The sequence below is a fragment of the Phodopus roborovskii genome, unplaced genomic scaffold (genome assembly GCF_943737965.1).
Source record: "Phodopus roborovskii unplaced genomic scaffold, PHOROB, whole genome shotgun sequence".
Lineage (NCBI taxonomy): Eukaryota > Metazoa > Chordata > Mammalia > Rodentia > Cricetidae > Phodopus > Phodopus roborovskii.
In genome coordinates, this window is record NW_026126525.1 from 13,642,716 (window position 1) to 13,670,188 (window position 27,473).

The window sequence follows — 27,473 nt, forward strand, 5'->3', positions numbered from 1 at the left end:
CCTATGGGCAGGAAACAAGGGGTGTGTTGTGTGCACATGTTATGAGGTTATGTGAGTACGTTTTTAAAAATCTTCCTTTAATGGACAAAAAGAAAAGCTTGGAAATGATTTTCCTGCCAGGCAAGTTGTCTCATACTTAGAATTTGAGGAAGGAGGATTGCCATTAGTTCAAGTACAGCCTTTTTTGCTCTGTATAAGCTACTTAGATTCTCTCCCAAAACATTTTAAAGGGGAGGGGGAAAAAGAAACAATTTGGATGTGGGACAGAATGAGTTGAACATTATGGTGCTCCTTGTCTCTGTCCATCTGTATCCTCTCACTCCCTTCTTGGCCCATCTCATCATCATTCTAGGGATTGTTAGGTAAACGGTCCATCATTGATTTACATCTTCAGTAATTTTTTGATAAATTGTATATGCTTGCTTAGTATTTCAGTTGTTTTCCCTCAAGTTACTGGTATCTGGGAGTTCGTATGACATCATGTTTGGTTAACTTTTTCGTGTGTGTGTGTGTATGTGTAGGGGGTTGACTGTGTGTTGGAACCTAGGGAGACTGAAGGTGTTGGATCCCCTGGAGACCAAGATTGAAGTGATTGGAGTCCTAAATAATGGTTTTTTTGGAACCATTTTCATGTATTTTGCCAGAGCAGTAAAAACTCACCCACTAAACTATTTCCAACCCTAATTTGAAAATTTTAAATGATTGGCGGGGCTGGAGACATTGGCTTAGTTAAGAGCACTTGATGTTCTTCTAGGGGAAGAAGGTTCAATTCCTCCATGTGGCAGCTCAAAACTGTCTAACTCTGTGATTTGAGACCATCCTGGCCTACAGAGCCAGTTCTGGGACAGATTCTATAAAGCTACAAAGAATCCCTGTCTTGAAAAACCAAGAAAAAAGGAAAAAATCTTGATTGGAGCTTGATATTTTAAAAGTAGCCGTGGGCTGACATACACTTTTGTGCCTGTGTCTACCATTGCACAGAGGGTGGTATCATCTAGCATCAGCAGTGAGTTGAATCCAATGACTTTGAATTTTAAGGGTTCCTAATTTCTTTGTTAATAAGTGATGTTATATGCCTAATATTATTAGAAGTAAGCTCTAGTGTTTTGTTTTTTAAAAACAGTTAAGGGAAGAAAGTCGAAGGCTGGCTTTGGCTGCCAAAAGAGAAAAGCGAAAAGAGAAGAGAAGGAAGAAAAAGGAAGAACAAAGAAGAAAATTAGAAGAAATTGAAGCCAAAAATAAGGAGAACTTTGAACTCCAAGCTGCCCAAGAAAAAGAAAAACTTAAAGTTGAAGGTACTTTGTTCCACATAAGCATCCATTTTGAGGCTGCAGTCAAATCTTATACTAAGTTTCACCTAGTAGCTAGCTGTATTTCTAGTTTTACTTCGTAGGATGAGGTAAAAGGATCAAAAACTTGGGATGTGTTGGCTGCACAGTTAGTTCAAGGCCAGAATACGAAGTTTGTGAGATTGTGTCAAGAGTTTATGAGTTCCAGGCAGGCAGGTCTGCAAACACTTGCATACTATGAGCTGGTTCTTAAATATCATTCTTTGTACCAAAAAATAATTGTTGGCTTAAGCTAGGTATGGTGATATGTCATGGTAACCCAGCATTTGGGATGTGGAAAGCAGGAGGGTCAGCAGGTCAGGGTCACCCTAACCCTTGGCTACAAAGTCAGTCAAAGGCTAACTTAGACTATATAAAAGCCTGTTTCAAAAAACAAAATATGTCTACTACTAATTGTAATCATGATTATATTTACTTGTAAGTTGGATGTGGTGGCATATATTATAATCACAGCATTCAGAGACTGAGGTAGGTCAATTAATGAAAAGTCAAGACTAGCCTTGAACATAAAGACCCTATCTCCTGTCTTCCTCAGTTTTTTTGCTTTTTTTTTTTTTTTTTTTTTTTAAATGCTAGTCAGTCAATTAGAAATAGTTTTAGCTATTTGAAGACCAAAAGTGATAAACGGCTGTTTGATTTATTGTCTCATTCCTTAACTGTTTAGATTTTGGTTTGGGTCTGTGTTTTGTACTTCTTTTCTTTTTGATCAGGCTAGCCTTGTACTCTACATCTACCTATCACAACCTTTCAGGTAGCTTGGGTACATGTGCTTAGTCTTTCTCCTCTTTTTGAACTGTTTTGCATGTAAATGTATATATTATGTGTAATGACATATAAATACTTGAGTATTACTCTTCTCATAAAGTGACTTTATATATCCTAGTAATTATTATACTTCAGTTAATAATTTTATAGTGATTCATGTGCATATTTCCCAAGCTGTCCCTAAATACTCTTTTTTGTTTGTTAGATTGTTTTTCAAGACAGGATTTCTCTATCTAGCTTTGTAGATCAGGCTTGCCTTGAACTCACAGAGATCCACCTGCCTCTCCAGAGTGCTAGGATTAAAGGCCTGCACCACCATTGCCTGGCCCTAAATACTCTTTACAGTTGTCTGTTATATCAGTCTCATAAGTGAATAACTAACTCACTATTGCCGCTTTTACAGAAGAACCTGAAGTCTTGACAGAGCCTCCAAGTGCCACTACCACTACTACCATAGGAATATCTGCTACCTGGACTACTTTGGCAGGTTCCCATGGTAAAAGAAATAATACCATAACTACAACCAGTTCAAAGAGGAAAAACAGGAAAAATAAAATTACTCCAGAAAATGTTCAAATTATATTTGATGATCCACTACCAATTTCATACAGTCAGCCAGAGAAAGTGAATGGAGAATCCAAGAGCAGCAGTACCAGCGAGAGTGGGGACAGTGACAATATGAGGATTTCCAGCTGCAGTGATGAAAGTAGTAACAGCAACAGCAGCAGGAAGAGTGACAATCATTCGCCAGCTGTGGTCACTACCCCTGTGACCAGCAAGAAGCAGCCTTCTGTTCTGGTTACATTTCCAAAGGAGGAGAGAAAATCCGTTTCTGGCAAGGCTTCTTCTATAAAGTTAGTTCCAAGTTCTACTCTTACAGTTGTCAGTTAAACACCTTGTTGCTAATTTTCTTTTTCCTTTTTTTTTTTTTTTTTTTTTGTTTGTTTGTTTGGTTTTTTTTTTGTTTTGTTTTTTGAACAAGTAATCAACTACTAAATATTTTTGTATGCTTAAAAAAAGACTAAATTGTTCAGATTTTATGCTCAGAAAATAAATTATTTTTTCTATATAAGTTTTTTGTGATTGTTAAACAGTTTATTAAAAGTATTGATGTGTGAAGCTGGGCATGGTGGCACATGCCTGTAGGAGGCTGAGGTTCAAAGCCAGGTTGGGCTACATGTTGACTTCGTATAGGCTGAACTATGTATCAAGACTGTCTCTAAAAAGAAAAAGGTTTTCTGTTAGTATTCTACTCTACTAAATTTGCCCTTGTGTGTTAATGTTCTTATAACTGGCTCTTTTATTATATGTTGACTAGTAGAGAGGTTAGAACAAGTTCCTCTTGTTCTCGTTCATTGTCCTTAATAAGCTATGTATCTTATTAACTTTGTCATTTAAATTTTCCTACATCTGTTCATTATTAATGTACTTTCCATCTTTTGTTAAAGATTGTCAGAGACTGTCAATGAAGGGACCAGTAATTCTCTGTCAACTTGTACAAAATCTGGTCCATCTCCTCTTTCTTCTCCAAATGGGAAGTTAACAGTAGCAAGTCCTAAGCGTGGGCAAAAGAGGGAAGAAGGATGGAAGGAAGTTGTAAGGAGGTGAGTGATCTTCATTTACAGCTAAATTCTTCCCACCATTACCAAGGTTGCAGACAAACTCAGTAAAACTAAATCTGGTCAAGAGACATCCTTGTTGTATTTCACATGCTAAAAAAAGTAAATGTTTTAAAAGCAGAAGTAAGGTGGTGGTAAATAACTCTAATCCCCTTGTAATTCTGTGTTGTTCTGGCTGTCCTAGAACTCACTGTGTAGGCCAAGCTGACCTTAAACTCAGAGTTCCAGCTGCCTCTGCCTCCTGAATACTGGGAATCTTTCATCAATGTGAGGATTTAAAATTAAAATGTGCCAGATGTGGTGGCACATTCCTTTAATGCTTGCACTTGGGAGGTGCAGGTAGGATGAGCAGGAGTTTAAGGTTACCCTCAGCTACACAGTGAATTTGGGGCCAGCCTGTACTGTTTGATGTTCTCATTTGTTCACAACAAACAAATAAGTAAAATTAAAATTGGCTTACTCTTCTTCCAAGGAACCTTAATTCAGTTGCCAGCACCCATACAGGACATCTCACTGCTTCCTGTAATTCTAGCTTGAAGAGATTGGACACCCTTTTCTGGCCTCCACAGGCACCTGCATATACATGCCATACAATCACATCAACACACATAAATTGAACCAGTTCTTCCAAGTTGTCCTGTGACCTCAACATGTACTCCCTGAACATGTGTGCATCACACACACACACACACCCCAATAAGATGTAAGAATCCTTGCAATTTTGCAAAGTGAGGCATGATAGTTCATGCCTGTAATCTAATTGCTTTACAGTTGGAGGCAAGAAGATTGTTTGATTTGGAAGCAAACTTAGGCTACAGAATGAGGCTCTGTCCTACACAGCCCAAACAGGCCTTGAATTAGTTCACTATAGAGCTTTGTATGACCTTAAATAAGTTCTGACCCTCCTGCCACTAACTCCCAGCACTTGGCAGGCTAACCTAGGTGATTCTATTTTTTTCCTTTTAACTTTTGTCTGATAGGCCTTCTTTTTCCTCGTTTGGCTTTACTAATTTTTATATATAGGTAATAAAATATTCAGAGAAATGAAGAATTTTCATATTATTTTTTGATACAATAAAAGGTAAACATGAAGGGTGCCTAAAAGAAGCCTTTCTTGACCCTTTATGCTAAATCAGATCCTTTAACCCTCCATGTTAATTTGTACCACCAGGATCTGCAGTGGCAGAGTGCACATCCATTTAGTACATGCTGCAGGGATATAATGGGATGATAGTCAAGAAAGCAAACAAGGTGACAAGTAGGCTAAGACAGCATCTCACTGTATAGATCAGGCTAGCCTGTAGCTCAGAGTTCCACCTGCTTCTGCCTCCCCTGTGCTGTTATTAAAGGGATCATTTGTTTGTCTGAATGAAGAATAAATAGAAAGCTGGGTGTGGTGGAATACCCCTTTAATCTCAGCAATTTGGAGGCAGGATCTCCGAAGCTATATAGTGAGATCCTGTATTTACTGTATATTTAAAAAACAAACAATAGAATAACTGTAAGATGCTTATTTTGCAATAATCTGTTCTCCATTTATAGAAAACACCTTAATTACATCTCTTATTGTCATTATAACTGCAAATAATGATTTATCTTAATTTATCTTTGCAACTTTTAAACAGGTCAAAGAAAGTATCTGTTCCATCAACTGTGATATCTAGAGTGATTGGAAGAGGTGGCTGTAATATCAATGCCATTCGGGAATTTACTGGTGCACACATAGATATTGATAAGCAAAAGGACAAGACTGGAGACCGGATAATAACTATAAGGCAAAGCTTTATTTTTACATATTCTTCTGGTTTATTATAATTGTAACTCAATGGAATGGAACTATTTGAGTAGCATTGTGTGTGTGTGTGTGTGTGTGTCTGTCTGTCTGTCTGTCTTAGGGCTTTTCTTATTGTGAAGGAAGACATTTAATTGGGGTGGCTCACTTAAGATCAAAAGTTCAGTCTTTTGTTATCATGGTGAGATATGGCAGCATGAAGGCAGACATGGCACTGGAGAAGTAACTGAGAGGGCGCATGTTCATACAGGGAGTATCAGTCCAAGTGTATCAGAATGCATGTGAATGCCAGAGGACAACATTAGGTGCTGATCTTCTGATGCACTTTACCATGTTTTGTTTTTTAATTTCTAAGTTGTGTTATATGTTCCCTCAGTGGTCAAAGACTCAGATCCCCTGGAACTGGAGTAATAGGCTCCCTGACATGAGTTTTGGAACTGAATTTGGATCCTCTGCAAGAACAATGCATGCTCTTAATCATTAAATAATCTTTCTAGCCACCCCCTTCTTCCTTTTGGGGGACAGGTCCCCTGAATTGCTTAGAATTTGCTGTGTAGGTACACATAGCTGGCTATTGAGTTGAAATGATGTACCTGTCTCCACCTTCCCACAAACATGCAGACACCATGGCCAGTGTTTTATTCTAATATGTTCTGAGGTCACACTTAGTTTCCTCTGTGTGTGTCTACTCGTGTGCGTGCCCACGCGTGCTCACGCTCACACTGCAGAGACCAGGGAATAATTCCCCTCCCATGGTCTATCACTCTGTCTTGGCCCTTGAGGTAGTATTTCTCAGTGTGCCCTAAGCTTGAAAGCTTGGTGTTTAGGCTAGTCTGGTTGTACAGAGAGCTGCCAGGATCCTCTCTAATTAATAATGCTGAGGTTACAATGAGGTTACAACCATGTGTGGCTATCTCTAGCTTATATGTGTTGGGGATTTGAACTCATTTTCTTATTCACTAAGACATATCCCCAGGCTTTATGTTTTTAAAGAGTAATAATTATATGAGAATTGTAACATACTTCTTTATAATCTCTGCAGAGGCGGGCAGCTCTCTGTGACTTCAGGGCCAGCCTGGTCTTCATAGTGGGTTCCTGGACAGCCAGGGCTGTGTATGGCGACCTTGTCTCAAAAAAGTGTTGTGGGGAGGGGGATTATATTATTATTCCTAGTCCTTTAATAAATAAATAAAACAGTGGGGGCTTAGAATAGTAACTCAGCAGTCATTGCAAAAGACCTGGAGTCAGTTCTCAGCACCCACCTGGTAGCTTATAGCCATTTAACACTTACACTCGGGAATATCGGTAAGTCCTTTTTAAGAAAGCCACTTAAGACAGGTGGTATAGGTTAGTGGTAGGGAACTTAGCTAGCTTGTGAAAGCCTGCCAACACCTTCCATGTGCATACAAAGGAAAAAAAAGCTAAAATTTGCTGATCTTTAATAATTTATTATTTCCAGAATACCTAAAAATTTATGATAATATTGTCCTTGCACCCTTTGGTTTATCTGCTGTGTATCTGTGTGTGTGAGTGAGTGAATATCTGCACGCAACTGACTATATTACTAGAAAGTACTGATGTTAGCGCTAACTCTAGGGACATTTTTTTTTTTTTTTTTTCTGTTGGTCAACATACAGGGGTGGCACTGAATCAACAAGACAAGCAACTCAGTTGATCAATGCTTTGATCAAGGATCCAGACAAAGAAATTGATGAACTTATTCCAAAGAATCGTTTGAAAAGCTCCTCAGCAAATTCCAAAATTGGGTCCTCAGCACCTACCACCACTGCTGCTAATAGTTCCTTAATGGGAATAAAAATGACGACTGTAGCTCTGTCATCGACATCCCAAACTGCCACAGCGCTCACTGTGCCTGCTATCTCTTCTGCATCCACTCATAAAACCATTAAGAACCCAGTGAATAATGTGAGGCCTGGTTTTCCAGTCTCTCTTCCATTAGCATATCCTCCTCCACAGTTTGCACATGCTTTGCTTGCTGCTCAGACTTTCCAGCAGATCCGTCCACCAAGGTTGCCCATGACCCACTTTGGAGGTACTTTTCCACCAGCTCAATCCACTTGGGGTCCTTTTCCTGTCAGGCCTTTGAGCCCTGCCAGAGCTACTAACTCGCCTAAGCCTCACATGGTGCCTCGCCATAGCAATCAGAATAGCAGTGGTTCTCAGGTGAATTCTGCAGGTTCTTTAACTTCAAGTCCAACAACTACAACCAGTTCATCAGCTTCCGCGGTGCCTGGTACATCTTCAAATGGCAGTCCAAGTTCTCCTTCAGTCAGAAGGCAGCTCTTTGTCACAGTTGTGAAGACATCTAATGCTACAACCACAACAGTCACAACTACAGCAAGCAACAACAGCACTGCACCCACAAACGCCACATATCCTATGCCTACTGCCAAAGAACACTACCCAGTATCCTCCCCATCCTCCCCATCACCACCAGCCCAGCCAGGAGGGGTTTCTAGAAATAGCCCTTTGGATTGTGGAGCAGCATCCCCAAATAAAGGGGCATCTTCCGAACAGGAAGCTAGTAGTCCGCCAGTAGAAACCTCCAATAGGCCCCCACACAGCAGCAGTTCTGGGAGCTCATCAGGTCATTCCACTCAGCAGCAGCCTCCGGGACCTGTTTCTCAGGAGCCAAGAGCACCTCTTCAGCAGACTCAGGTTCCTTCCCCAGATGTGAGAATGACTGTTCCCCCTACAGCAACAAGCTCTGCTCCAGTGGTGGTGCCTTCTACTGCGCCTGTGACACACCCTATGCCTCACACACAGATGGGGTGTTCCCAGCCTCCTAAGATGGAAACCCCTGCTATTAGACCTTCTTCTCACGGCACAGCTGCCCCTCACAAGAATCCAGCTCCAGTGCAGAATTCATCTGTTGCAGTCCTCAATGTCAATCACATTAAAAGACCTCATAGTGTCCCCTCTTCTGTCCAGCTACCTTCGACCTTAAGTACACAAAGTGCTTGTCAGAATTCAGTACATCCAGCAAATAAGCCTGTTGCTCCCAACTTCAGTGCTCCTTTACCATTTGGGCCCTTTAGCACATTGTTTGAAAACAACCCTACAAATGCTCACGCCTTCTGGGGAGGATCTGTTGTTTCATCTCAGTCAACACCAGAATCCATGCTGTCCGGAAAGTCCTCATATTTGCCAAATTCAGATTCTTTACATCAGTCTGATACTTCCAAAGCACCAGGTTTTAGGCCGCCATTACAGAGACCTGCTCCAAGTCCCTCAGGTGAGTTTATTGTTTTTGACCTTCTGTAGTTTGTATTTCACATGGTTGATAGAAAAGTTCTTGACTATGTTTTGATGTATTTGCTCTTTAATTAGGGTACTTGGACAGAGAGGGGGTTTTTGTTGCCCTGCTGTTTTTGAAACAGGTTCTCCTGGAATTCACTATGGAGACATGCTGGCCTTGAATTCAAGCCTTTGCTTTCTGAGCACAGGGATTAAAGGTGTGGGCTGCGGTGCCCAGTTCCTGCAGGATTTCGTTTTATTTTTGTGGTCATAGTTAAACCCATTGTTTTTTGTGAAGACGGGGGGGGGGGGGGGGGGGGTTAAATTATTTCGCCAGAACCAAGATAACTGATAAATAGGTATTTATAAGGGAAGGACTTACACAGATAAGAGTAAATAACCACTGGGTCTTCTTGCTCCAGAAGATGCAGTCTTTACTCTTTCTTTGTTCTCTGCAACCCAGGAGAGCATTCCCGCTCCTCCTATACCTTAAGGAGTCATATCTGTACCTGAAACCATACCCAAAAAGTGAGTCCACTACTAACAAGTTAAGAGGCAAGGCAAGATGCCACTCTTAGTTTTTCGTGCTAGACAAGCAATTGGGGGGGGGGTACCAATCTCAGTTCCCTCCTGCCCTTCTATTCTATCCTCCCCTAACCTCCCACTTCTCTCTCTCTCTCTCTCTCTCTCTCTGTCTCTCTCTCTCTCTGTCTCTCTCTCCCTCTCTCTCTCTCACACATACTCATGCACACAAGAGTCAGTAGATAGAGTCTGTCCCATCACCACTTGGAGGCAGGACCACAGGCTTCCCCTCTGTTTCTAGGCTGAGTAAGGTGTCATTCCATAGAAAATGAGCTTTAAAAAAAAAAAGAAGAAGAAACCCAGTTCATGAACTAGGGATAGATCCTGGTCCCACTGCCAGTGACCCCACAAATTGCCCAAGATGTCCACTTTAACCTGCAACCTGCATTCAGGGGGTCTAGTTTGGCCTTATGCAGGTTCCTCAACTGTCAGTCTGGAGCCATTGAGCTCCTGTTCAGGTCAACTGTTAACTATGGGTTTCCCCATAATGGTCTTGATCCCTATCCCTTTGCTCATGCTATCGCTTCTCCCTTTCTTAGTCTGGACTCTGGAAGTTCAGCACAGTGCTTAGCTGTGGATCTCTGCATCTGCTTCCATCAGTTACTGGATGAAGGTTCTATGCTGACAGTTACGGTAGTCCTCAATCTGATTTTAGGGAAGGACAGTTCAGGCACCCTCTCCACTATTGTTTAGAGTTTTATCTGGGGTCATTCTTGTGTATTCCTAGAAACTTCCCTAGTGCCCTCTGTCAAGATAAGATATTTCTTTCCTTGCTCTCCCTTTTTGTCCTTCCCTCAATCTGAGCATATTGTTCCCTCATGTTCTCTTCCCTACTCCTTACCTCTCCTGTCCTCCTCCCCCCACACCCCAAAAGCTCCCAATTTACTCAGGAGCTCTTGTCTATTTCCTCTTTGTATGTCTCTTAGGGTCTTCTTTGTTACCTAGACAAGCACTTAAGCACTTTCTTTACCAGTGAGATACACCCCAAGCATTATATGCATTTAGTGTATTTATTTTAAAATCATTTAAAAGCTACAGTAAATTTTATCTTGAATTTCCCATAAATAAATAAATAGGTCTCCTCTCCCCCTCATTGGGGAAAAAAAAAGGCTTGTGGGATGTTTCTGATAATGGAACCAATTAGATAGAGGCTGAAGAACAGCCTTAAGTTTGAGGCCAGTCTTCGTCATACCCTATCTTGGGGGGAAAAAAAAACAAAACAGAAGGGCATGGTGATGCAGGCTTGTAATCCAAGCATGTGGAACGCTATTTTCAGCTACATACTGACTCCCTTAGCTACAGGAGATCCTTTCTCAGAAGAAAAGGGAGAAAACATAGGTTTTATACTAATAAAGTAATGCCAGCAAACACTGAATAACTACCAGTTTTATTAAATTCAAATTTCTGTTTTTAGACATCTTTATCATCCCAAAACAATAGCAGAGCATTGGTGGTGCACTCCTTTAATCCCAGCACTTGGGAGGCAGAGGCAAGTGGATCTCTCTGAGTTTGAGTCCAGCCTGGTCTACAGAGCTAGTTCCAATGACAGCCAGAGCTGTTAAACAGAGAAAAACCTGTCTACAAACAAACAAACAAATACAACATCTAATGTGGTAGCCATTAGCTATCTCTTCTATTTCTGTTTAAGTTGGTGAAAATTCACCGAGTGTGGTGATGAACATCTTTAATTCCTGCCTTGGGAGTCAGAGGCAAACAGATCTCTGTGAATTCCAGGCTAGCCAGGGCTACATAGTGTGACCCTGTCTTCAAAATAACAGCACTTTATCTTCGTAGTCAAGGTGTAAGTACTGAGATCATTTCTGTCCTGATTTTTGTTTTTTCAAGATGTTTTCTCTTGTGTGGCACTAGCTGTCTGGGTACTCATTCTGTAATCTAGGCGTGTCAAGTGCTGGGATTAAAGGTGTGTGCTAGCGTTGCTCAGGGGAGAGCCTGTCTTTTAAAAAAGAAGGAGAAGAAACAATTTTGAGTTAAGCCAGAACATTGAGTAATTGAGAAAATCCATGTGATTGATAGATGGACTATGGTCTGTGGTCCATATGACCACATCCTATTTTTAAAGAATGTTTTGTTTTATAAACGGGGTTGGATTTTGTTTTCTGAGACAAGGTCTCTATGGCCTGGAGCTCACCATAAATAATTCATGCTTGTTTCAGATTCAGAGGCCTTTGAACTTAGCAGGCTAAGAAATGTTACAGTTCTCCTCCTTGGCCTGTTACAGACATGAACCACCTAAGACTGGCTTTATTGGTGTGTTTATTTGTTGGTTTTATTTCTTAAGGATAGTTGTACTGTACTAGTTGGCCTGGTCCTTAGAATTATACCTTCTCCTATATGTGTTTTTCCTGCATAAATATATGTGCACCAATGTGTGCCTGGTGCCAAGGGAAGTAAGAAGGTGTTGGTTCCCATGGAGGTTAAGTTATCCTATGAATGCTGGGAGCCAATCTTTAGTCTTCTGCAAGAATAACAAGTGCTTCTTAATTGCTGAGCCTGCAGCTTCCTACCCTACACATTTCTTTCATGGTGCACGCCTTTAATGGGGGGGGGGGGCAGGAGTTCAAGGCCATCCTAGTCTATAGAGCTAGTTCCAGGACAGCCAGGGCTGTTAAATAGAGAAACCTCTCTCAAAAAACAAACACAAAAATACATACATATGCGCACATAAATACCACTCTCGTTCATCTTTTTATGAGGGAGTGGTTCTGAGAAAGGGTCTTCTTCCTTTAGCCTACACTTGTCACGTGGCCATTCTCAACCTCATGATGTATATGAATGACCATGTGAGATATCGTGTGCGTGTATGAGATAGTCTCTTACAGTCTTGGTTGGCCTTGAATTGATATGTAGCTGAAGATGACCTTAATTTGACCCTCTTGATTCTCCCAGATGCTGGCATTGGTGGTATTTGCCACCACATCCAGCTAAGAATTTTTTCGTATTGTTTTTTGAGACAGGTTGCCCTGGGTGTCCTGGAACTTGCCCTGTAGACCAGGCTGGCCTTGAAATCACAGAGATCTGCCTGCTTCTGTCTCCTGAGTGCTGGTATTAAAGGCATGTGCTGCCACCGCCACCCAGCTGAATTTCTTTTTAAGTAACAAAAATACTTTCTTGAGTTGCATTTATGTGATTTTTCCAATGATGTCTTCTAGGAATAAGCAGTGAATAAAGGTGATCTTCTACATTACAGGAATTGTCAACATGGACTCACCATATGGTTCTGTAACACCTTCTTCTACACATTTGGGAAACTTTGCCTCAAGTCTTTCAGGAGGTCAAATGTATGGGCCTGGAGCACCTCTTGGAGGAGCACCTGCAGCTGCTAACTTTAACAGACAGCATTTTTCCCCACTTAGTTTGTTGACTCCATGTTCATCAGCATCAAATGGTGAGTGATCTGTATCCCAAAAGAAAAGGTTATTTTCTTATAAACAGAGGGTTGAAGCTCTTCAAGTGTAGCCTCAAATTCACCATGTAGTCAAGGATGACCTTGAGTCTGAACTTTCTGCTTCCAGTTCCCACATGCTGGAATTAGAGACATATGCTACTGCTGCTCACTCTACGTTTGGGATTTTCAACTTCACCATCATTTTAATGCTGCAAAAACTTAAAATTTTTAATTCTTGACAATCTGTAATGTCAATAACATCTATAGGTTTAAAACTATCGGGCCTGGAGAGATGGTTCAGTACAGTAGCACTTGCTGCTGTTGGAGGGTCCAGCTTTGATTCCCAGAAGCCATGTAATAACCATTTATAACTACATTCCATGGCATCTCGCCCTTTCTGACCTTCATGGGCACCAAGCACATATGTACACACGTGAATGAAAGCAAAACATTAATAGACATAAAATTGTTCATCGCTGCCTTTAAAACCTACTTAATTAATGGTTCATGGTACCCGGTTATCTTGGCATGTGAAGCATGTGTTCTGTTTGACCATGTCCCTACCTCATTCCTGTTTAGTGTTAATTTACATTTACTTTTTAAATACAACTAGTGAGTAAAAAGATTTCTAGCTTTACAAAAAGTGTGACTATTAGTCTAGCATGATGGGACCAGTCTCAACTGTAGACTGAATTCCAAAGCAGTCTGGACAGTAATGTGAAAACTGTCTTAAATACAAACACTTGCTATGTAAATACCACCTTGTTTTGGTTTGGAGCCTGTCCTGGGACTCACTCTGAAGGCGCAGCTAGCCTTGAACTCAGAGATCCGCCTGCCTCTGCCTTCTGCATGCCCAGCTCCACCTATAAATCTTATCTACTTAACTAGCTTAGCAAAACATACTCACCCTCTACAGTATATGCTTATTGTATCATCAGTCATGACTTGGAAACTCCAAAATACTTTAAGTAAAGTAGAAAGTAAATATTTAAAGAATTGTGCTGCCTTTTTTTTTTTTTTTTTTTAAATAAGTACTGGAAATTGAATCTAGATCTTGAAAAAGGTAGTCAAGCTCTCTGTGATTGATCTGTAATCTCAGCCCCCTTTTACTTACTGTAAAATAAATTTTATCCTTTATTTTTATTTCAAGTGTATGTTTTTTTGACTTATATGTATGTCTGCACACATGTGTGTTTAGTACCTGTTGTGCCAGAAGAGGGTGTCAGATCATCTGAGACTAGAGTTTATGGTGGGAATTGTAGAGCAGCCAGTGCTCTAACCACTAACCCCTGTCTTCAGCAACTCCCCCCACACACAACCCCACGTGTGTGTGTGTGTGTGTGTGTGTGTGTGTGTGTGTGTGTGTGTGTGTACCAGGCTGACCTCAGACTGTGCACTACCACTGGCCAGCTGCCTTGAGTGCTTCTTTCAATTCGATACAGATTTTCATTTAGTTGCTCAGACTACTTCCATACCCTTTTACCTTGTTTAAATTATGTGCTTATTATTTCCACTTTTTGTACCAAACCTGATTTTTGTTCCCTTTACTAGTAATTCATAAAACAATTTGAGTTTCTATGTAAATACTTAATGTTAAGAATCACAGCTTGGGTTAGTTGTGGTAGCATGTACCTGATTCTAGGCTTGCAAGGCTGAGGCAGAGGTAGCATGCGTTGAATATGTTTCAAAAAGCCAGAACTCATGTTCCTTACGTTTTTGTTTGTTAGACATTTTTCCAAAACTATGTGCTGTGGAATATCAACAGGATATTATAAAACAAAGATGATGAGGAATTGCTTCTGATTAGTATTTTATCAGCATATATAAAATTCTATAAGGCAGCCTGGTGTCTCTTGGCAACTGTCCCCCCCAAGTTAGAATTCACAGATTGTTTGCATACAGAATTCCTTTGTTTTTGCATCGTAGCACCTGTCTTAGTTATTTTTCTGTTGCTGTGAAGGCAACATGATCATGCAGTTTAACAGAAGGTAAGAGTTTAAGGGGAATTAGAGTTACAGCGGCTTATAGTCATGACCAGCATTGTGAGGAGCATGGCAGCAGGCAGGCATACATAACACTGAAGTCTGGAGTGTGAGACAGAGGAGGGTGAGCACTAAAAGGGAATGGCCCACCACCAGTGTCCCAATCTCTTCCCACAAGACCATACCTCCTTTGCCTTCTCAAACAACTCTGGCAAATGGAGACATATATTCAAACATGAGTTTATGAGGGCCATTCTCATTCAAACAATCACTTTCCTCTATGCCCTCATAGGTTTGTGGCCATATCATAATACAAATGCACTGAATAGTTTCAAAAGACCCATAGTATTTCAGTCTCAAGGCTATTTAAAAGCCAATATTTCTTTTGAGACTCAAAGCAATCTCTTAATTACATGACCCCCTCCATAAAATCCAAAAGCAAATCATATACCTACAACATTAAATGGCAGAGAATATACATTACCATTCCAAAAGGGAGGAAGGGGACCACAGTGAGGAAATACCACAGCAAACTTGAGGCCGGAACCCAGCAGGGCAAATTCCAAATCCTGTAACTCTTGTTTGTCTCTTGTCAAACTTAGCTTCAGTGGCTTTCCTTAAACCACCAGGGAAGATTCAAAACCCCTTTACTCCTGTATCCTCAGTAAGTTTAAAGCCAGACCACATGTTTATGTTGCCTAATTCCAAAGGAATCTGCTTCCTCTCCCCCCCTCCCCTGAATTACATTTGCATGAGTTGATTTGTTGCCTTTCTGTGTGGCACATGCTTTCCGGTAATTTCTTACCATTTTCTTGATAAATTGGAAGCTTAGTTGGGTGGGGTCTTGCCCCAAGGACACCACTCCTTTCATTTCATTCTGCCTAAAGCCTCTTCTGATCTTTCAGCACAAGCCTTGGGTCCAGTGTTAAATTTCCTGGTGCCCTTTTTCTCCTTTGATTGTGTATTTTACTTTTCTTTTTGCTCAGCTTTCTCATTTTCATTGTAGAGCTGCATAAGAATGATTGCTAACAACCAAGTGGCAAAGTCAAGTTTTAGCCTGTTTTGAAACCCTGTGGCTTTGGAGCCTGTCCTGGAATCTTGTAGACCAGACTGGTCTCGAAGTCAAAGAGATAAGCCTGCCTCTACCTCCTAAGTGCTGGCATTAAAGGCATATGCCACCACCGCCCAACTGTAAAGGGAATTGTTAATTGACCTAAATAATAAAAAGCCAGTGAAATTACTCCAAAACTTTTCAGTTTCAGGCAGATTCTTGGAACAAGTGCAATTTTTGTCAGAGTGTCACATGAATAGTCTCTACTCAAGTTGCTACAAGTTTTGCTCCTCTCTGACACCTCTTGCACTTGGCCTCCACAGTGAGCACAGCTCTCAGCACTACTGTCTTGGTTATACATACTAGGATGGCTCGATGAGTGCTACATAAGAGAGTGTTCAATCACTAGTCTAAAGTCCCAAAGGCTTCCAGATTCTTCCAAAAGAGAACAAGGTCAGGCAGGCCTGTTGCAGCAATAGCCCATTTCCTGGTACTACCTTTTTTCTATCTTAGTTTACTTTTTCATTTTTGTGAAGAGACCATGACAAGGCAATTTATAGAAGAAAGAGTTCATTAGGGAAGTGTGAGTTCATAAGGATCATGACAGCAGACCATGGACTCTTCCCTAGGGGTGGCACAAAGACAGAAAAGCTAACTGGGAACTGCTTGGGTTTTTGTTTGTTTAAGACTGTTACTCTACAGAGCCCTGGCTGTCCTGAAACATAATACAGAGAGACAACCTGCCTCTGATTCCAGAGCGCTGGGATTAAATGCATGTGCTTGGGCCTTTGACTCCTCAGAGCCCATCTCCAGTGACATATCTCCAACATGACCATACCGCCTAATCATTTTCAAACAGTTGTACCAACAGGGGACCAAGGATTCATTCAGAAACAGTAGTTTGCAAAGAATAGAGTAAGGGAAATTTTGGTTTTTCGAGACAGGGTTTCTCTGTGGCTTTGGAACCTGTCCTGGAACTAGCTCTTGTAGACCAGATTGGTCTCGAAGTCAAAGAGATCAGCCTGCCTCTACCTCCCAAGTACTGGCATTAAAGGCATATGCCACCACCGCCCAACTGTAAAGGAAATTGTTAATTGACCTAAATAATAAAAAGCCAGAGTCAGATACAGAGGGAAGTGCTGAGAGATCATAGAGAAGGAACAAGCCACAGCACACCTTACCTCTTCATCGTCTCTGCAGAAAAGAGAGCAATTTCTTTTTTATCCCTGCTTATATCCTGTTTCTGCCCAGCTATATCACTTCCTATCTGTCTGTACAGACCTCCATGGTTAGTTAGTGGCAAGCTCCATTCTCTGATCCCTAGACAGGCTTTATTTGTGCAAGAAAGATGTCACCACAGGACCCCCTTTTTTCTCCCAATATTTTAAAAAAGTTACAGCTAATTTGAGAAAAAATATGTATAATATTTTTCAATATCTTTTACGTACGCTTAATACATCTACAGTGAGTTTCTTTACTGATACTGGTAAACAGGGAAAACTGTACTATTTAGTCTTTAACTCTTGGAGACCCAAGAAAGAAATAATATTAGCTGAGTAAACAGGAAGCTTGAGCAAGCGACTTCCAAAAAATGTGAGAAATGATATAAACAGCTGGTTGCCTGCACAGTCAACCAAGACAATGTTGGAGCATCCGTCTTCAGCCTATAGGCCTAGCATATCTGACATTTTTGTAAACCAGGATAATCTGAAGGACTGAACCACCTTTTCTTGGCGAGGTTTGCAGTCACTCTTTTCTGTGTCCTGTTTGTCCAATTTGGATATCATACTGTGATCAGTTGAGGCAAGGGCACTTAGAGTTTGAGGGCAAGTAGATTTTGAGGGAACCTGGGATATAATATAACTAATTTGGTAAAGTGCTAACTTTGGGGATTTGGTCTCCCAATACTGCATAAACCAGGCGTGGCAGCATGTACCTAGATAGAATCTCCCACCTATCACTCAGGGTCAAGGACTGAAGAATTGTCTTGCTGAGTAAAAATACTTGCTATGTAAACATAAGGAGCTGAGTTCAGATCCCAGTGTCCAAGTAAAAAAACAAGGCAGGGTGGCCTGTACTTCCCTGTTAATTGCAGATCTGTGATGGTTGGAGCCAGGAAAGGAAACCCTAGAACTTGCTACTGCCACACTAGCTCCTGCTCCAATGAGAAACCCTGTCTTAGAGGCAGAGTGATAGAGCAGGGTGCCTAACATCCTCCTGTGGCTTACACACCTGCAGAGCAACAAGTGCATAGACCACATTCAGACACACAAAGCATTCAAGATTGTCCTTATCTGTATAGGGTAACTAAGTGGGCACACACTTAATTTAAACAGTATTCTTTTAATTGCTTTCATTTTATATTTTAGCAGCAAGTATTGACTTGATTAAATATTAAGCCAATAATTTATTAAATGAGTAACTGACTACTTTATAGCATTGAGATCATTATAATCTACCATAAAATCCATGGTTTTTTTTTTTTTTTTAACAAAGTGTGTGTGTGTGTGTGTGTGTGTGTGTGTGTGTGTGTGTGTGTGTTATTTAGGGTAGAGCCCAGGGCCTCATGAATGCCACAAGCACTATATCAGTGAATTGAATTACTGTTCAAGACAATCTTATGTAGCTTAGACTGGCCTTGAACCTTGAACCTTTAGTCTTCCTTTCTTTTGTTTGAGACAGGGTCTCACTAAGTAGCCTTTGCTAGCCTGGAACTTGCTAGGTATTCCAGTATGCCCTCAAACTCACAGAGATCCTCCTTTCTCTGCCTCCAGAGTGCTAGGATCACAGGTGTACAGCACCATGTGTGGCTGCAGTCTGAAGCTCTGTGATTACGGATGTACACCATCATGCCCAGCTTAAAAAAATTTTTTTTAATAGTTTATTTAACTTTCATTAATGTGCTGGTGTCAGATTCCCTGGAACTGAAGTTATAGACAGTTTGTGTGCTGCCATGTGGGTGCTGGGAATTGAACCGGGGTCCTCTGGAAGAACAGCCATTGTTCTTATCCACTAAGCCATCCCTCCAGGCCCTTAAACATTATTCTTAAAGCAGAAGAGAAAATTACTTCAAAGGAGGATAAGAAAGTAACGCGAGTAAAATGAAGTATAATGGTGTATATATATATGAAAATGGCTCAGAATTTCCTATATTTGGATGCAAATCAAAAACTAATTACAAATACTACTCTTGTATCTCAGCTTTCCTTGGAAAATGCATATTTTAAGATAACTTCATATTTCAAAATGTCTTTTTCCAGAATCTCCCGCACAGTCGGCATCCTCTGGCGTTCGTGCACCATCTCCTGCCTCATCATCAGTACCTTTAGGGTCTGAAAAGCCCAGCAATGTCTCTCAGGACAGGAAAGTTCCAGTCCCTATTGGGACTGAGCGTTCTGCACGTATCAGGCAAACTGGAACTTCCGCTCCATCTGTTATTGGGAGTAATTTGTCTACATCAGTAGGACATAGTGGCATCTGGTCCTTTGAAGGGATTGGTGGCAATCAAGGTATGATGTGCTGTCATGTTACTGGAAATTAAGTTTAGCTATAGTATTTTAACAAATTTCACGTCTTTTCTAGATTTTTGTTTACATGTGTGTGTGATTCTTTTTTCTGCAAGTATGTCTGTGCAACATACATGTATCTAGTGCCTAAAGAGGCCAGATGCAAGCATTAGGTCCCCTGAAACTGGGATTACATCCAGTTGTTAGCTGCCATGTGAGTGCTGGGAATCAAACCCAGTTCCTTTGGAAGAACAGCCATTGCTCTTAACCACTGATGCATCTCTCTCTGGCCCTCATTGTTTCCTTAAAGGAATTGATCTCTCCAGTTAGACTAATCAGCTTATTTTAGTTCTGGTTTCATGGTCTTTCCCATTGTACTTACTTTTCTCTGAAATTAACATAATGCATGTAAAGAATTTTGGCTTTTTGAGAATCTCTTGTATGCTAGGCTAGCCTTGAATTTACTGTGTAGCCAAGAGTAGTTAGTCTTGAACTCCTGATTCTTTTGCCTTTACCTCATAATAGTTTAATTACCAGTGTTTGCCATATTGCCCTAGGCTGGCCTACTTGTATCTCAGTTTGCCATATTAAAATGTTGGTATTTTCTTTGAGATCTTTTGGCTTTCTCTTAGCTTTTATTTTCTTTTGTGGTTTTTTTTATTGTCATTGTTTCTGATGTTGCTGTTTAAGTGAATACATTTTTATTTAAGGGATTTCTCACGTGTATCCTTCAATATCCATCAAGGTTACTCGTGGTCTAGATTTCTTATGCTAGCCCTGATATATCCAGGTGCACTGTCAGCCTATTTACCACAGTTCTTTTGTGTATTTTTTTTTTTAATCTTTGCACGAAGTAGTGAAATTCGTGACAACTTCTAAGTTCTCTGTCTGAAATCTTTAGCATCTGATGTCTTCAAACATTTTACTTTAGGAACTGTTTAAGGATAGACCTACATCTCATTTTTTGCCCCCACCCCCAACAAGAATGAGTTTATATCCTGTTCATTTCCAAAGTATTATGTTCAGGCATATTGTGGATCTGCTGTAGGATATGTCAGTATCTAAAATCAAAGGACAGTTATAGCTAGTTAATTGTCTTGTACTTCCTTCCCACAGACTTACCGTAAAAAAAGCAAATCCACACATTTACTATATCAGGCATTTGCTACTACTATGTGTAGTCTTTTGTTATGTTTTATGAAACTTCACTAAGAAGTATGGAAACGATTGCTGTAAAAATACAGAAATAGATTATTTTAAAAGAACAGTTTGCAACAAGTTTAAATAGAACTTACAAGTATTTCTTTTAAACTGCCTATTGATTTTGAATGTTATCAACTTTTGTTTATTTCTTTTTTTTTTTTTTTTTTTTTTTTTTTTTTTTCTTTCTTAGACAAAGTGGACTGGTGTAACCCTGGGATGGGAAATCCTATGATTCACAGGCCAATGTCTGACCCAGGAGTGTTTTCACAGCATCAAGCAATGGAGCGAGATAGTACAGGAATTGTAACTCCTTCTGGTACATTCCATCAGCATGTTCCTGCAGGATACATGGACTTTCCTAAAGTTGGGGTAACTTAAATAAGCATTTTTGTTGTTACTAAATGTTTTTCTCATTCCTAGTCATCTCTCATTTCCAAACAGAGCATCTGTGTCATTCTGTTGGGCTTTGCAAGCCAAACTGGCTAAGATAGAAGTATTCACACACACACACACACAGTTTCCTAGTCACTTAAGAGACTTCTGTTTTAGGAGTCTGTTTGTTTGTGTTGGGATATGTTGTTTCTTATTTTTTTTTTTTTTTAGATTTTTATTTTAATTATTTGTATATGTGGGTATGTATGTGCACATGGGTCAAAGAGGGCATTGTACACAAAATCATGAGACATCTAGAGTAAGAGCTAAGAATTAAAATGAGGTATTCTGTAAGAGCAGCACACTGTTTCCACTGTGGAGCTGTTTCTCCAGCCCAGTTAGAACTCTTTCTATAGCTGGGGATGACCTGAATGTCTGGTCTTCTACAGCACCTCCCATGTGCATGCCTGTGATAGGCGTGAGCTGCCTTGTCTGCTTTCAGTGGAATGCTTTCTGAAAAATTCTTTGAACATGCTATTGCCCTTTATAATGTGAGCTTGTTTTTTATTTTGTTCATGAATCAGGCCCTCAACCGTGGTCTTGAACTCGTTTAATAGACCCAAGCTGGCTTCAAACTCAAAAGAGACCTACCTGCTTCTGCCTCCTGGGTGCTGAGAAGAAAGGCCTGGGCCAGCTATACTCTGCTAACTGAGCTCATGTCAATAATACATAGGCTCTGTGAATAATGTACACATTCATAAAGTCATTTGAGGTGTTAAAATTAGTTTTAGGATTTTGACTCTGATTTGTTTGGTTGTTTTTTTTTATTTCTATACTATGATGGTATGTATATATCCCCGTCTCACCTAAAACACCCTGTAAACCAGGCTGCCTGTGTTTGCCTCCCTAGTGCCTCTTTTTGTTTGCTCTGACAAAATTCCACATAGTCCTTGCAAGATTATTTATTAGAAGTGGGGGAGGAGCAAAGAAAAAGGAAACAATGATGTGGATGTTAATCTCTCTTTCTTTACCCCCTTTGTTTAAGGGTATGCCTTTTTCTGTGTATGGGAATGCAATGATTCCTCCAGTAGCACCTCTCCCCGATGGTACTGGAGGACCCATATTTAATGGCCCTCATGCTGCAGACCCTTCTTGGAATTCACTGATAAAGATGGTTTCAAGTTCCACAGAAAATAATGGTCCTCAAACGGTAAGGCTGATTATTTAGTAAGCAGTCACTTAGATGTTTACAAAACACAAGACAAATAGAATTTAGGTAAAAGTAATAGATCACAATGAATATAGCCAGAAGAAATTGACTATACCTGAAATGCATTGGAAACCTTTATAAAATGATACTTAGAGTTATTTAACTAATTATAGAAAGGCATGTTATTACATATTTTATTCTGTAGCAGATGGTATGTAGAAGAATTTTAATTGTAGATCTGGACATGGCAGTGCACACCTATCCCAGCACTCAGCAGGTAGATCTCTGAGTTAAAAGTCATCCTGGTCTTCATAGAAAGTTCTAGGCTATATAGGGCTACATAGTAAGACCCTATTCAAAAACAAAAGTAGCAAGTAGCAAAGTGATCTTCATGTAATGTAACTTTATGCTCAGAGTAAAATTCATTAATATGTAAAGAGCTATACAGTCTTAACGCTTTAACAGTGTCATGCCAAAAAAAATGTGTATAATTGAAAACTTAAGGAATGACTGTACACTAGGATGGGCTCCTCTCCCCCCAACAGGCCTTGCTCTGTCACTAGCTATCCCAGGCTGATCTGCTTCAGCTGCCCATGGGCTAGGATCATAGGCACAAGCAACCATGCTTGACTCATGCTTAAGTTACTTGGGTGTATGCCTGAAAAATTGTCCTTTCACAGCAACCTTTATTTTGCCAAACAGCTCGTTTTTAAATTGCTTGAGTATCACCTCTTGTTAGTGTTTCAGAAAAAGTTTGAGGTGTGGTTTGGTGACAGCATATGCTGAGCATTCTCAAGGTCCCAGTCAGATGTGGGGCATTGCTCCTTTTTCCTGTTGTTTCCTAATATATTGCAGATTTTTTTTTTTTTTTAAATGGTTTGGGGTTTTTTGTTTGTTTTTTTTTTCTTAATTTGTGTGTGTGGGTATTTTGGCTGCATGTATGTCTACACTACATGCATCCCTTATGTTCAGAAGGAGACCCTGAACTAGAAATAGACTAGACAGGAGAAAACTGCCATGTAGGCCCTGTTAATGAAGCTCAAGTTCTCTGTGGAAGAGCACCTGTGTGTTGAACTATTAAGCCATGGCGCCAGTCCCCTGTGCTCCTCCCCGAGCCTTGTTTTTTTCCCCCTCTCAGTTTGACTGGTCTCAAGTAGCCCAGGCTGTCCTTGGGATTCACTGTGCATTATGAGGATGACCTTGAACTCCCAAGTATTTCCTTTTCCATATACCTGACTATATGTTGAAGATTGAATGAACTTAGTTCATAGATACTTTTTTTTTAAGGAATATTATTTTAACCTAAATACCTGTTTAATTTGTATTTGGTGAAATGTATGCTCTATATTTGTAGGTGTGGACCGGACCCTGGGCACCTCACATGAACAGTGTGCACATGAACCAGCTTGGCTGATGAGGATAAGCCTGTTAGCCTGCAGATTCCTTTCATTCAGAGGAAATCACAAGTGGCCGAGAAACATTTTTTTATGCTCCCAAATCATTCTACTGATGTGCTTGACTGAAGTGTGTAGGCTTTTTGCAGAAGAACTTACTAACTGACCTATTTTCTGTGAACATTTGTGACTGCCCATTCTCCATTGTCATCCGTTTTTACCTTAGTTAGCATTTTTCTTACCATTTCCTTCTTTCTTCCCCTCTTCTTTGGACATAACTTTCTGTTGAAGCTGTTCTTTGGCTGGTTGGTTTTAGTACTGTAAACTGCTTCTGAGCAAACACGGAAATTTAGCAAAATTATGTAAACTTGATCCTGAAGTTTTAGAATGGCAAATAAATGTACAATTGTTTACATAACAGAAAAGGCTAGGCAGAAGGTAAATTTCAATATGTCAGTATAGAGGCTCTACTTTATGTAGACTTAAATTAATGTGAGATATGTACCTTCATATTCAGCAATCTGGATGTTTCCTTCATACATTAAACTATTAATAAGCATAACTTTTCTACTTGTGTAATTTAAGCATAAAGTAAAATGATGGGCATTATCAGTGGATGTTTCCCTCTGTTAGCTCTTAAAACATCCATCTTGCTCCCTTTTGGGTTTGTTTGTAGCAAAACATATAGAAGAAATTTCTGATTTTTTTTCCATGTCTTTATTACATTTGTCACACCTTCGAACTAACACACATCTCTCTTCAGTTTGGATTCTTTGCCACTGTAAGATTCTCTTGCTCAAAATAGTGAAGAACAACCTGTAAAGCTTTTTTCCATATACAAAGTGGAGCATCTTCAGTGGCGTCAGGGGTTTCCAGAAAACTTAAGACTTTGGAGAAACTTAAAAGCCACCACAGTTCTCAGTCAGCATATACTGTTTATTTTTAAATAATTCGGCATATTTTATATCGGATAATATTGATTTTTTTTTTTAACATTGGCTTCCTGATCATAAAGAGTAAACACAAAATTTTCCTTTTTCAAGCATCTTATATCTTAGGTTGAAAGGCTCCTTACTCTCTGCACTTGTAGCAATGAAAAGGATGAACAGCTAACTTGGGCCAAGTCAAAAGGAGTGTTTGGGTTTGTTATTAAGACGATTTTTATGGTTGATAACACGAATAGAAGGATTATAAAGAATACATTTAACCTGTTTATATGTGATTCAGGGCCACACAAAACTACTCAGTGGGAATTATATATTCCATCCACTTGAAACAATAAACAATAATGTATACAAGAAGAATATGTGTCCTACCATGTCTCCTATGGAAAAATAACTTATGTGGTTGAAATATAAAACAATTAATACATGAGAAATACTATATTTATCAATTTGGTTTTTAAATAGCTACAAACTTCACTGTAAAACACTAACTAAAGCTTACTTATTAACACCACCTAGAGTTGATAATATTACTTGGTTGTCAGAGTATATGAGGAGATTACTTGCCTCTAGTGACCTGAGTAGAATGTATAAGGTTGGTTTCTCAAACCTACCCAGCAGTTTGTAAATGGTGCACTTGTCTTTTCAGTTAGGAGATGTTACTTAAGTAAGACAATTGCTTTTCCACTTATGATAAGTACACCCAAATTAGGAGGAGAACAACCTACAAATATAGCCATGAGTTTAAATTCCAGCACTTTACAAAAAAAAAAAAACCCTGTGTGATGCTGTTTAACATTTTGTATTGAATTTTGCACAGGTCTGTCTTACCCACTCCCACAGTTGCTTTATGTAATATGAGGGTTATTTCATATCTGAAATAATCCCATTGGAGAACAGACACTACTCAGCATGTACTGTGCATGTGAGTGGTGGTGTTGAATAAAGAAGGGCAAAAAACTGACCATTTTCTTGAATTTAAAATGTGGACCATGAAAGTAGATTGGAGCCCTCTATCTCTACACTTAGAGATCGGGCTTGTAAAGGGCAGTGCCATGATATGAGAAGTTTGTACTAGGAACATTTTTTAAATACATTTTTATACTTCAGATGTAATATAGAACATTTTTATTTAAACAATAAAAACATTTTTTTGAGACCATGCAGGTCTTTTTTTTTTTTTTCCTTTTGAAGTATGTGATTATCTCTGCAGACTACATAGTGTGCTTTTCTTTCAGAAGTGAGTTGCCTTTACAGAACTGTCCCTTTTCCATTTCTAAACAGCTAACATCCCCAGTTATTGTGTGATCTGTGTACCAGCTATTCTACTTTAGAAATAACCTTGTTGCGTGGTCGTGGTGGCTCATGTCTTTAATCCCAGCCCTGGGGAGGTAGATGCAGGTAGATACCTGTGAATTGGAGGCCAGCCTGGTCTATATAGTTCTATATAGGTCTTGTTAACTGTAACAGGGTCTTCATTGTTGCCATTCAACAATTAATAGCATTTCTCCGGAGGGGGGGGGGGGGACTCTGTGGCCTATTACTATAAAATAATTTTTAGTGGTAAATAATATTTGTTCTCTGGGAAAACAACGAAAGTATTCAGTAACCCCATCTCATCTGTTCACAGAAAATGGTAGTCTGTCTTTTGCATGAGTTACTTAAATATGTACTTTATAAAAATGATTTCTTGCCAGGTAGTGGGAGTGCATGCTTTTAATAGCAGCACTTTGGAGGCAGATGCAGGTAGATCTTGTTCAAGGCCAGCCTATTCTACAGAATGAGTTCCAGGACAGCTGAGGCTACTCAGAGAAACCCCTGTTTTGCAGAAAGAAAGAAAATATTTTGTGCACTATATTGTTCACTTGGATTCTCAGAATTACAAAATCTCTTTTGGTCCTCTGATTCTTTCTTTCAATGATAATTCTTTTTTTAAAATTTATTATGTATGCTGTTCCACCTGCATGTTTGCCTGCAAGCAAGAAGAGGGCAACAGAGATGGATGTGACCTACTATGTAGTTGGTGGGAATTGAACTCAGGACCTCTGGAAGTACAGCCACTGCTCTTAACCTCTGAGCCATCTCTTTGGCCCTCACTGATAATTCTTAAAGAGCACTCATTCCCACAGGTCTAATAGTTTAGAACATTTAAAGTGTTTCAAAATTTTCTAAGTAACAAAATTTAAGAGTCAGGATGATTTTGAAATAATTAAGAAGTCAAGGACAGCTCATTGGTTCTAATTAAGTTAATTTTACTTTGTGTAAGTTTATCTGTCAAGGTATCTTATATTTTTAATGTTCATGCTTTCTGTATTTGGGGTTGAATGCCCCTGGATCATTTGGGAAGTACACATCTCACTGATGTTGTTTGAGGGTTGCAGCAGTTGGCTTACTCAGCTGCCTTCAGATGAGAGCATCTTAACTTATAACTTCTCTTATACATCCTGGATGCAGAAATACCATTACTTACGTTTGGTAAATATATAGAGAGCAGTTACTTTGTTGGCCTGGACAGAATTCCTTTACAGTGACCAGAGCCATCAAGGACCATCTAGTATTTGTGTGGAGGGGGAAGCCTACGACAGTATAGCAATCCGCTAGCTCATGTTTCTTATGGGTATTTGTGCCACTGTACCCTCCTTGTTTTTAGGACAAAATCTTGCTCTTTACAGACTAGACTAAAACTCAATAGGTGGTCTCAAACCATACCTAGCTGTCTCAGGAAAAAAATTCATTTTTTTTTATTCTGTGTGTGTATCTTAACGTGTAGGTGTCTGTGGCCAGAAAAGGGTGTTGGACTTTCTGGAGCTGTAGTTACAAGTAGCTATGAGCTGCTTGCTGTGCTAGGAACTTAACTTCAGTTCTCTAGAAGAGCAGCAAGTGCTCTTAACCTTTAAGCCATCTCTCCTGCCCCAAAGACGTCTCTTCAAGGAACTCAAAAGTTGAGTGGAAAGAAAAGTTGAATGATGCAAAGTTGTATAGGTTGATTGCAAATACTGAGGATTTTTAAAATAAACAATGTATTGCACAAGAGTTCATT

The 27,473-nt window shown here is 39.8% G+C and overlaps 1 protein-coding gene across 1 annotated transcript in view; it reads left to right on the forward strand.

Moving 5' to 3' along the window:
- Ankrd17 (ankyrin repeat domain 17) overlaps positions 1-24,051 on the forward strand; it is a 129,481-nt gene extending 105,430 nt beyond the window's left edge. The window contains exons 25-34 of the mRNA XM_051198092.1: positions 1,124-1,295; positions 2,518-2,968; positions 3,563-3,718; positions 5,359-5,508; positions 7,163-8,781; positions 12,574-12,771; positions 19,065-19,313; positions 20,704-20,882; positions 21,931-22,095; positions 23,450-24,051. Coding sequence (XP_051054049.1) covers positions 1,124-1,295; positions 2,518-2,968; positions 3,563-3,718; positions 5,359-5,508; positions 7,163-8,781; positions 12,574-12,771; positions 19,065-19,313; positions 20,704-20,882; positions 21,931-22,095; positions 23,450-23,509 — 3,399 coding nt within the window. The 3' untranslated portion in view covers positions 23,510-24,051. The remainder of the gene's footprint in view (positions 1-1,123; positions 1,296-2,517; positions 2,969-3,562; positions 3,719-5,358; positions 5,509-7,162; positions 8,782-12,573; positions 12,772-19,064; positions 19,314-20,703; positions 20,883-21,930; positions 22,096-23,449) is intronic.
- Positions 24,052-27,473: the final 3,422 nt, after the last annotated feature.